Raw genomic sequence first — 9,735 nt, 5'->3', positions numbered from 1 at the left:
ACACATTGATAATTCTTACCTTTTAGTTGATAGGAAGATAGGATAATTCAAGCCTTATTATTCCTAGTCTTTGCATATATATCTTTTCATACCCATTTACTTTCAACTTATATATCTTTTTATTTAATGTATGTCTCTTGGAGACAGCATATACTAGGGTCTTCTTATTTTTTAAATCCACTCTGTCAATTTGTAGTCTTTAATGTAATGTTTAACATAGGGGGTCAGTAAACTATGGCCTACAGGCCAATTGCTGTTTTTATAAATAAAAATTTATTGAAACATAGCCACACCCTTCATCTATATATTATCTGTGGCTGTTTTTGCTTTTAACAGTAATACATATTTTTAAAAATAAAACTTAGAGAAAAAAGGGAATCTGTTATACTTACCTATTTGCCATCTCTTTTGCTCTTTATTTCTGAACAGTAAAGTCTCCATCTAGTATAATTTCCTTCAGCCTGAAGAACTTCCATTAGCATTTCTTGAAGATCACATCTGCTGGTGATGAATTCAGTTTTACTTTATATGAAAATGTCTTTCCTTCACATGCATTCATGAGGGATTATTTTCTCCTACTGGATATGAAATTCTGGGTTACTGTTCTTTACTTTTAGCACATTAAAAATATTATTCCATTGTCTTCTGGCACAGCATATAATCTGTCTGGGTGATCATTTCTGGTAATCATTTCTGATGTGAAATCTGCAGATATTTGAAACATTGTTCTCCTTGAAGATAGGGGCCCTGTCTTGGATCCTATTCATTATTAACCTAGCACAGTTCCTGATATATAGTAAGATGTACAATAAATGTTTCTTGAATTGAATTTATTTTTATTGTATTAAATGTTTAGTATTGATTGAGACTAGATAGGCTCATTAAGGTTACATTTTGACAGGATCTGAATTGCCCAATAGTTGTTATTGTGGTTATACTTTATACAAGATCATTTTACTAGGTTTAAATAACCAGATGAAAAAAGCCATGCATTTCCCACTTTTCTAATTATATTTCTTTTATTTTTCCTTGGTTACTTGGTTTTCTTTCTATGTAAAAGGAGAATTGGAGGCAGTAGATACTTTTCAAAGCTTTTTCTTTTTCTCCTCCTTCTCTTTTGCATAGACACTACTCATCATTTTATAAAAAATGAATAGAGGACATCTAAAAAGAAATGAACCAAAAAGTGATCTAGATAGTTCTACATTTCATACCATTACATTTGATGTTTAATATCTACAGAGAGAATTAAATACAGCAGAGATTTCCTGTTGAAGCTCTCAAGTGTTTCCATCTGCAGAAAAAAACCAGACTTTCTGCCTGATCATCCCATTGTACTGCAAAAACCAGTAAGTAGTTTTCTAATTTTGTATTGTAATATTATATGACAAAAATATTTGCCTTTAACGTTTTCATCAGACTCTACCTCTAGATTTTTAATCTTCCTTATTACAAAATATAAGTAATTCAGAAAACTGCAAAAATCTAAAGGTATAATATAATCAGTTATTATAAAGTACCCAAGAAACAGAATGGAATAGCTATATTTTGTTTAAGAAATATTCTTAATTGAAAGGTCATGAAAATATTGTCCCATACTCTAAAAGTTTTATTTTTTCTATTAAATTATATCATTCACCTGGAATTAATTTTACTCTATGAGGTGGGCATTAAGTTTTACCTTTTTATACATGGATTTCCAGTCATTTAAAAAATATTTATTACTTCTCTGACATCTTTGTGGCAATATATGCATGGTCTGTTAATGGGCTATCTAGTATGTTCAATTAGTTTTTTTATACAGTATAACAAATCATATTTTTCTTTAACACGTCTTTGCTATTCTTAGCCCTTTATATTTCTGTGTTTCCTTATCAAATTTCATTTAAATAAATACACATAATAAATACTTACATGCATCTTAGGATCGTCATTGGAAAGGACATGAGTTTTGTCATCAGATATGGCTTCAAATTGTAGCTCCACTCTGTGTGCTGGTAGTTCAGGTTTAGACAAGTCATTTAACCTCATTGAACCCTAATTTTGCTATTGCTGATAAGGATGATAATCTCTGGCTGTCAGGATTAATAAAATAATGCAGGGGAGTACTGAGTATGATACTTTTCTCTCATTATGCACTTAGTAAATGATTCCCATTCTTTGTGGTCTCTACTTAAGTTTGACTGGAATTTAACTTTGTATTAGAGTTTTCATAAATGCTTTTATTTAGGTAAAGGCAGCTGTGACTCCACTGAAATGAGACTCAGAATATAGGTATACTGAGAATAGTTTGAATGGGAGATATACACCACTACCTCATATCTCCATTTTTGGGGTTCTAATTCTTTGAAATTCATAGCATTTTTCTCAGATTATAATTTTTTTAATGTTATGTTGTAAACTTTCTATTTTTTTTTATTATACTTTAAGTTCTGGGGTACATGTGTGTGAACGTGCAGGTTTGTTACATAGGTATACATATGCCACGCTGGTTTGCTGCATCCATCACCCCATCATCTACATTAGGTATTTCTCCTAATGCTATCCCTCCTCTAGCCCCCAACCCCTGCTATCTCTCTCCTAGCCCCCCATGCCTGACAGGCCCTAGTGTGTGATGTTCCCTTCCCTGTGTTCATGTGTTCTCATTGTTCAACACCTTCTTATGAGTGAGAACATGTGGTGTTTGGTTTTCTGTTCTTGTGTCAGCTTGCTGAGAATGATGGTTTCCAGCTTTAGCCATGTCCCTGCAAAGGATATGAACTCATCCTTTTTTATGGCCGCATAGTATTCCATGGTGCATATGTGCCACATTTTCTTTATCCAGGCTGGGTTGGTTCCAGGTGTTTGCTATTGTGAACAGGGCCACAGTAAACATACATGTGCATGTGTCTTTATAATAAAATGATTTATAATCTTTTGGGTATATACCCAGTAATGGGATTGCTGGGTCAAATGGTATTTCTAGCTCTAGATCCTTGATGAATCACCACACTATCTTTCACAATGGTTGAACTAATTTACAGTCCCACCAACAGTGTAAAAGCATTCCTGTTTCACTACATCATCTCCAGCATCTGTTGTCTCCTGATTTTTTAATGATGGGCATTCTAACGAGCATGAGGTGGTATCTCAATGTGGTTTTGATTTGCATTTCTCTAATGACCAGTGATGATGAGCTTTTCTTCATATGTTTGTTGGCGGCACAAATGTCTTCTTTTGAGAAGCATCTGTTCATATTCTTTGCCCACTTTTTGATGGGGTTGTTTGCTTTTTCATGTAAATTTGTTTAAGTCCTTTGTAGATTCTGGATATTAGCCCTTTATCAGATGGGTGGATTGTAAAAAGTTTTCTCATTCTGTAGGTTGCCAGTTCACTCTATTGTTTCTTTTGCTGTGCAGAAGCTCTGAAGTTTAATTGGATCCCATTTGTCTATTTTGGCTTTTGTTGCCATTGCTTTTGGTGTTTTAGTCATGAAGTTGTTGCCCATGCCTATGTACTGATTGGTGTTGCCTAGGTTTTCTTCTAGGGTTTTTATGGTGTTGTTAGGTCTTTTTTTTTCTTATACCGCAGTGGCACCTAAACTCCCTAACTTTAGATCTCTAGCCAGTTCTTTTTAAGTTTTTAATTCTTTTTAAGGAGTTAAAATATTTTTATAAAACTTCTGGTACAGGAATATTAAATAAGAAAAAATGTACTTGAACTTTCCCACCTGTTCAACAATCTTTGGGATATGTAATTCATGGTCTGTAAGAATAAATATAACCTTCGGTGCTATATAAACTTTAGTCACCTTTTCATTTGTAGACTTTCCATCTTTAATAACATTTTATTGTGTAAATAAAAGATTGACATACACTTTTTTAAACAAACTTATACATTACAATTAATTTTACTTTTGATTTACACATTAATACATTTTTTAAAGTTAAGTGCCACAGAAACAGAACAACAGGTTTGGAATACAATATATTTTTAAATGAATTACATATATTTTTAAAACATTAACTGTTTTGTTATTTGACAGTTCTAGTTACTTTAATAGTAACATGCATTTACATCTATAAACACCTGGTACGTTCACAGTATTTGGTTCGATAAACTAATTAGTAAAAACTGTATTCAATCAATTGGTAAATTAACCTTTTATTTTATTATACAGGAAAACAACCAAAGTTTTAAGTAGCATTTGAAGAACAGATGAATATGAAGATAAAGAATTATTCATTTTATATTTTGGACATCTGTAAATGAGGTGGATCTAGTAACAATAACTGTAATGGACTGTGACAATTCAATTTATTCTTAATTTTGATGGTTGGCTATTTGACGTCTCTAAAAATGAGAAAGAACTATTTTAAACTATAAAGAATTTTCTAATCAGTTTCAGCTTTGCAGGCAGTTTCCTGCATAAATTGGGAAGTAACACGGGAAAGTAAGAATTTGGTTAGTGAAGTGGTAAGACTGTGTATTTATAATTTGCATGCTATTTGCAATGTTTTGTTTTTCATCACTTGTAATAATGGAATGGAAATGTAAGTTGTAAAGACTCCCAAATATAAAATATTTGCTACAGTGTATATATGGTACATAATTTTTTGCTGCTTTTAAAGTTGTTTTTGTTGTTCTGCTTCCCACTGATTTCATACCAGCTCATGAATGGATCATTACAGTCTCTCCAGAGGATTAGAATGATTCAGAATGTTCAATGCATAGTTCTCAATGACAGGAAAGAGAATTTTTTAATAGGAATTTCTTTTCAGATATATGATTGGTTACTAGCACAGATTGATAATTTGGAAACAATGGTAGTGAATGAAACTGAAGTTGAAAAACAACTGCTACTTATGTCACTAATCAGACCATATGAATAGTAGAAGTTGAGCAATTTCAAAGTAAAACTGATACTTTTATTTCCAAAATAATTTAGGCATTTGCAAATAATTGAAGTACATGAACTTTCAATTCTGTAATTTCTTATAACATATATGGATGAAGAATTTTTGGGTTTAAGCTTTTAATTCCTAGAAATTTTATACATTAATTCTCCTTCAGTTTGTCACTCTGGATGTTGCTGTTTTTTTTTTTTTTTTTTTTTTTTTTTTNTTTTTTTTAAAAAAAAAAGGTTTCTTCCAGAAATATCTGCTGATATATAGGTAAGTGTAAACTTTCCCTAATTCTGTTTCTCAGATCCCTAGGTCTACTGCAAAAAGTTTGTTTCACTGAATTTTGAACTCCTAAAACTAGTACCTTTTCCTTCACTGGTTTTTGATCTTTTTTCCCAGATTCAAGCTTGTAGTCCATGTTATGTTTCCCACCTTGGTCTTTTAGTGACGTCTTTTTTTTTTTTTTTTTTTTTTTTTTTTTTTTTGGGAAAATGGATTGTTTTTTAAATAGAAAAAAAAAATCTTTGTTAACTATAAACTTATTGTTTACTTTAAAATGAGATATTTATACTTAGGTCCCAGTTTTTTCTTTTCTTTTTTTTGCCCTACTTGTTTCCTTTTCTACAATAGGTTCCAGTATATATGTGTATGTTAATACACATGCACACATGTTCACACACATGCAACTCTCACAAACATGCCCAAATATATATATAATTTGTATAAGAGCTGGGGTCAGAATGACCATATAATTAAATTGGTTTGCTTTATTATTTGCCCATTCTCAGGTCATTTTAATTCTTGTTTCAGAATATGATAGAGCATATTCCAATTTGGAATCTACAGACCCTTTCTACTTAGTACTGTTACTGAAAACAGAACCCTTTTAACAAGTAATACTACCATGCTACTTTGGAAACTGCCTCGTACCCAAAAGATTTGATATGCTTTTTGAACTGGATACTTCAATGGACTAACCAAAGCAATGTTTTGATTGGCTATAATTTGTATTTTTGAAACCATTTACAACGAACATTTTCAAGATTTGTTTGTCAAAAGTCCCTTAGGTTTTGATCTTTTCTTACTGTATACAATCAGTCTGCAGAGACTTGTTATGTGTCTGTTTGCCTTCGTACATATGTATAGCCTGTTTGAATAATCATTGTATATCTCCATTTATGTTGTTCTTTGCTTTGTACATAAATTAAAAGAGTTGGCCCAGGTGTTGTTACACAGTGCTTGTCATCCTTAGAGTTGACCAGAGGCACACACATACACATATATACACACACATATACACATGTGTATATGTATAATATATCAAAATTTCCTACTTATTTCTAATAGAAACTATGAAAGGATTTAAAATTTTATTTATATTGAATGAGGATTGAGAGTATACAAAGGTATTGGTAAGAGTTGCTGTTTCACGAATTAGTTTGAGAAAATATTTTAGGTCAAATTTATACTTAAGAAATAAAATTTTATTAGTTCAATCTTCCTTTCTTTTGAGTTTTTCAAAGGGGAAAAACAGGAATATTTTACCTTATATTTTTCCCTGAAGACTTATAATTTCAAAGGAATTTATACTAGAAAATAGCATGGCAATACATTTTTATATGTATTATATTTTCATTAGCAGGGTTTATAATTGGAACAGATTTTTATTATTACAAATATTTAATTTTTGAGCTTGTCGAGCAAAGTATAGATAATATACTATCTATAGACAGTTTTATATAGATAATATGCTATCTATAGACAGTTTTATATAGATAATATACTATCTATAGACAGTTTTATAGGTAGATATCTATAGGTAGATAGTTTTAGTCATTCTAGTGTTGAAACCAGAAAGCAGATGTCTTCTGTCTAATAGTTTCCCTATTATTTTATGACTTCCTTAAGGTTTTTTGCTTGTTTTATAATTCTTATTTATTCCTTTGGGTTAAAATTTTTTCAAGTATTTTGAAATCCTTATTTACATGCAAATATGTATTTTTCATAAGAAAAGTTAGCTGTCTTGACTGCATACCAAAACTATATGCCATAAAATTTGAACCACATTTTTCCAAAGTAATACTCTCTTCTTTCTTGATATATTTAACTTACAAAGGAATTATAATGCTAATAAATGATACAATGTTGCTATGTTACTAAATGGTACTTCAACTTATCACAGAATTGTTCACTTTTGAAAAACCAGTTTATAACTTGATACATAGATAGAGATTCTATAGGTTACAGCCAAGGTTATTTGATGCCTATATACTAACTTTTTAACTAATGTAAAGATAATAGTCATAGGGCTGTTGGGGATGGAGTAGACATTGTTGAAGAATAAACTTCAATCACAGAAAATCTGTTACTTAAAAATCACAAAACGCTGATTTAACCCTTTACAATATACAACAGTTTACAAAATCTGCCCTATGAAGTAATGCTCTAAAAGTTTCCACTTTAAATATTTTATCACAACAAATTCTTTTTCACAATATTATTCCTTTATGCATATGCTTTTTTCCACATATTAGGATTTTGTCACTAAAAGGTTTTAGGTTGGTTACAATGTAGCAAAGCATTTAGCATTAAATATTGAGAATAGTGAACTCTGAAAATTGAGCTAAAATTCACATGAATGATAAAGTTATAGAATATGTTTTAAAAGAGTGCACTTAGTAAATATACTAAACAAAAGTATACCGATTAACAACCACAGATAATTTTCTAATTGACATTTTAGATAAGAACACCTGTTTTGCACTTGGAACCATAAAGAAAATGTCTAGGAACATCTAGTTGTTGTTCAGGATCCACCATGAAGCTGAGAAGAGAAAAACATTTTTTAAAATGATGAAAATATAGGGCAAAGAAACTTCAAGGTGCAAATTATTTCTAAAGAGACCATTTCCCTTACCTTTTGCCTGCATAATAACTTATCTTTCTAGTCACCTTTTCTTGACTATATGAGGCAAGATTGAACTCTTCCTATGCACTTGTTATTTGTACCATATCTTTTGGCACTTTGTTGCAGTCTAAGATTTTTTGTTCTATGCGAATAGAACTTGTTTTGGCAACAAGATTACAAATGCCCTGAGGATAAAATCATTTTGTTATTCTTATTAGAATCTACCCAATACTGGCAGTAGTTAGTGTGTGTTTGTGTGTGTGTGTGTGTGTGTGTGTGTAGTATTTATATGCTCAATATTTATGAAATCCTATATGTTGAAATACCATATATTTATACATATAGTGTACATATATACACATATTTATACATATCTGTATTATAAATATTTGTGTAATTACACATATGGTATTTATAAATACCATTTATACATATAGAATTTCATAAATATTGGTTATAAGCAAGTAGATAGGTTATAATATTTTAGTAAATCTATATGTTAATATTATAAATGTTTATCCCAGTGAATATAAATGTCCCAAAGACAAACCAATGGCAAAGATGTATGATTGGTGGAATGCTGTGAGAAACAGATAAATGGAAAGGATTAAAACTTGCCTTCAAAGCTGTTCAAGTAGTTTGCTGGCAATAGGATCTTTCTTTTGTATCTTGTTTTCTCATAACCATAGGCCTTTCTCTTATTGCCAAGAGACATTCTGCTCCACAGACCAAGTTCATAAACTCCTTTTGTTTGGGTGGTTTATGATGGCTAATGGATCTGGGTTACAATATTCTAGTATACCTCATGTGAATGATTTTGTATTTGAGAGGTCACAGGAGTAGATTATAGTGTGTATTTCATATCTGGATGCAGTCTGGCTTAGTTGCCTAGTTTCTTTAGATGTATCTTAGGTAAACCACTTAGTATCTTAACAATAAAAAGCAATCTTACCAGAAATCATAATTTGTGAGTTAAATTAGAAATATAAACCCACTCATACTCTATTTCTAAATGTAATAACTGCTTTTTTTTTTTTCTTTCAGATTTTAATTTTAGGTATAAATGTGCAGCTAATAAGTCTTTAATTATTTATATTTATTTATTTTGAGACAGTCTTGCTCTGTCACCCAGGCTGGAGTGTACGGGCACAATCGCGGCTCACTGCAACCCCTGCCTCCCAGGTTCAAGTGATTCTCCTGCCTCAGCCTCCCAAGTAGTTGAGATTACAGACATGTGCCACCATGCCTGGCTAATTTTTTAAATTTTTAGTAGAGACAGGGTTTCTTCATGTTGGCCAGACTGGTCTTGAACTCCTGACAACTGGTGATCTGCCCACCTCGGCTTCCCAAAGTGCTGGAATTATAGGCATGAGCAACTGCACCCAGCTAATTATTTTTATTTTTAATCTTTATAACCATTATAACACAGAAAATTGCACAAAACTGGTTTTAAAAAATAGTATTAGCAGTTATATGGCCATAAAACCCATAAATTTTTATGCTAACTTCAGCTTGCTGGAATTGTCACAGTGATAAAACTTTAAAATAGGGTCGGATGTCCCAATAAATGTTAAAATGTTGTAGGTTTAGAAATCAAGCCTAACTTTTCCTCTTGTTCTACCAAATTCGAGTAATCATTGTTGAAATTAAATGTAATATGAAGATTAATGCAAAACAGAGCAGCAATTAAAAGGCATTAAATTGTATTGAACCTGAATTCACAGAACAAGAATTGATCCAGTTTTAACTGTAGTCAATTTTTCTTTCTAAATAAGGAAATGCTCTGAGAGAGAAACAGTAATATAATACATGTGCCAGTGATACTAGCGGTGCATAGAGAGTTAATTCAAGATAATGATGAAGTTGGGTCAGAAAACTCTATCAGAGATAATTCCACATTTTCAATTCTTGCTATAGCATTCTCCCCCCCACTGATAACTCATT

At 31.3% G+C, this 9,735-nt stretch overlaps 2 protein-coding genes across 2 annotated transcripts in view; one reads left to right on the top strand and one right to left on the bottom strand.

Annotated features, from left to right (window-relative positions):
- Positions 1 to 4,728, top strand: part of CUNH8orf88 (chromosome unknown C8orf88 homolog) — a 24,376-nt gene extending 19,648 nt beyond the window's left edge. The window contains exons 5-6 of the mRNA XM_017538066.2: positions 1,243 to 1,349; positions 4,160 to 4,728. Coding sequence (XP_017393555.1) covers positions 1,243 to 1,349; positions 4,160 to 4,183 — 131 coding nt within the window. The 3' untranslated portion in view covers positions 4,184 to 4,728. The remainder of the gene's footprint in view (positions 1 to 1,242; positions 1,350 to 4,159) is intronic.
- A 2,623-nt stretch (positions 4,729 to 7,351) lies between these two features.
- NECAB1 (N-terminal EF-hand calcium binding protein 1) overlaps positions 7,352 to 9,735 on the bottom strand; it is a 154,627-nt gene continuing 152,243 nt past the window's right edge. Inside the window, exon 13 of the mRNA XM_017538065.2 lies at positions 7,352 to 7,707. Within this exon, the coding sequence (XP_017393554.1) occupies positions 7,679 to 7,707 (29 nt within the window). The 3' untranslated portion in view covers positions 7,352 to 7,678. The remainder of the gene's footprint in view (positions 7,708 to 9,735) is intronic.

Source organism: Cebus imitator, unplaced genomic scaffold (assembly GCF_001604975.1).
Source record: "Cebus imitator isolate Cc_AM_T3 unplaced genomic scaffold, Cebus_imitator-1.0 Scaffold109, whole genome shotgun sequence".
NCBI classification, from domain to species: domain Eukaryota; kingdom Metazoa; phylum Chordata; class Mammalia; order Primates; family Cebidae; genus Cebus; species Cebus imitator.
The sequence above is the reverse complement of the archived record's forward strand: the minus strand, read 5'-3'. Positions and strand labels throughout refer to the sequence as shown.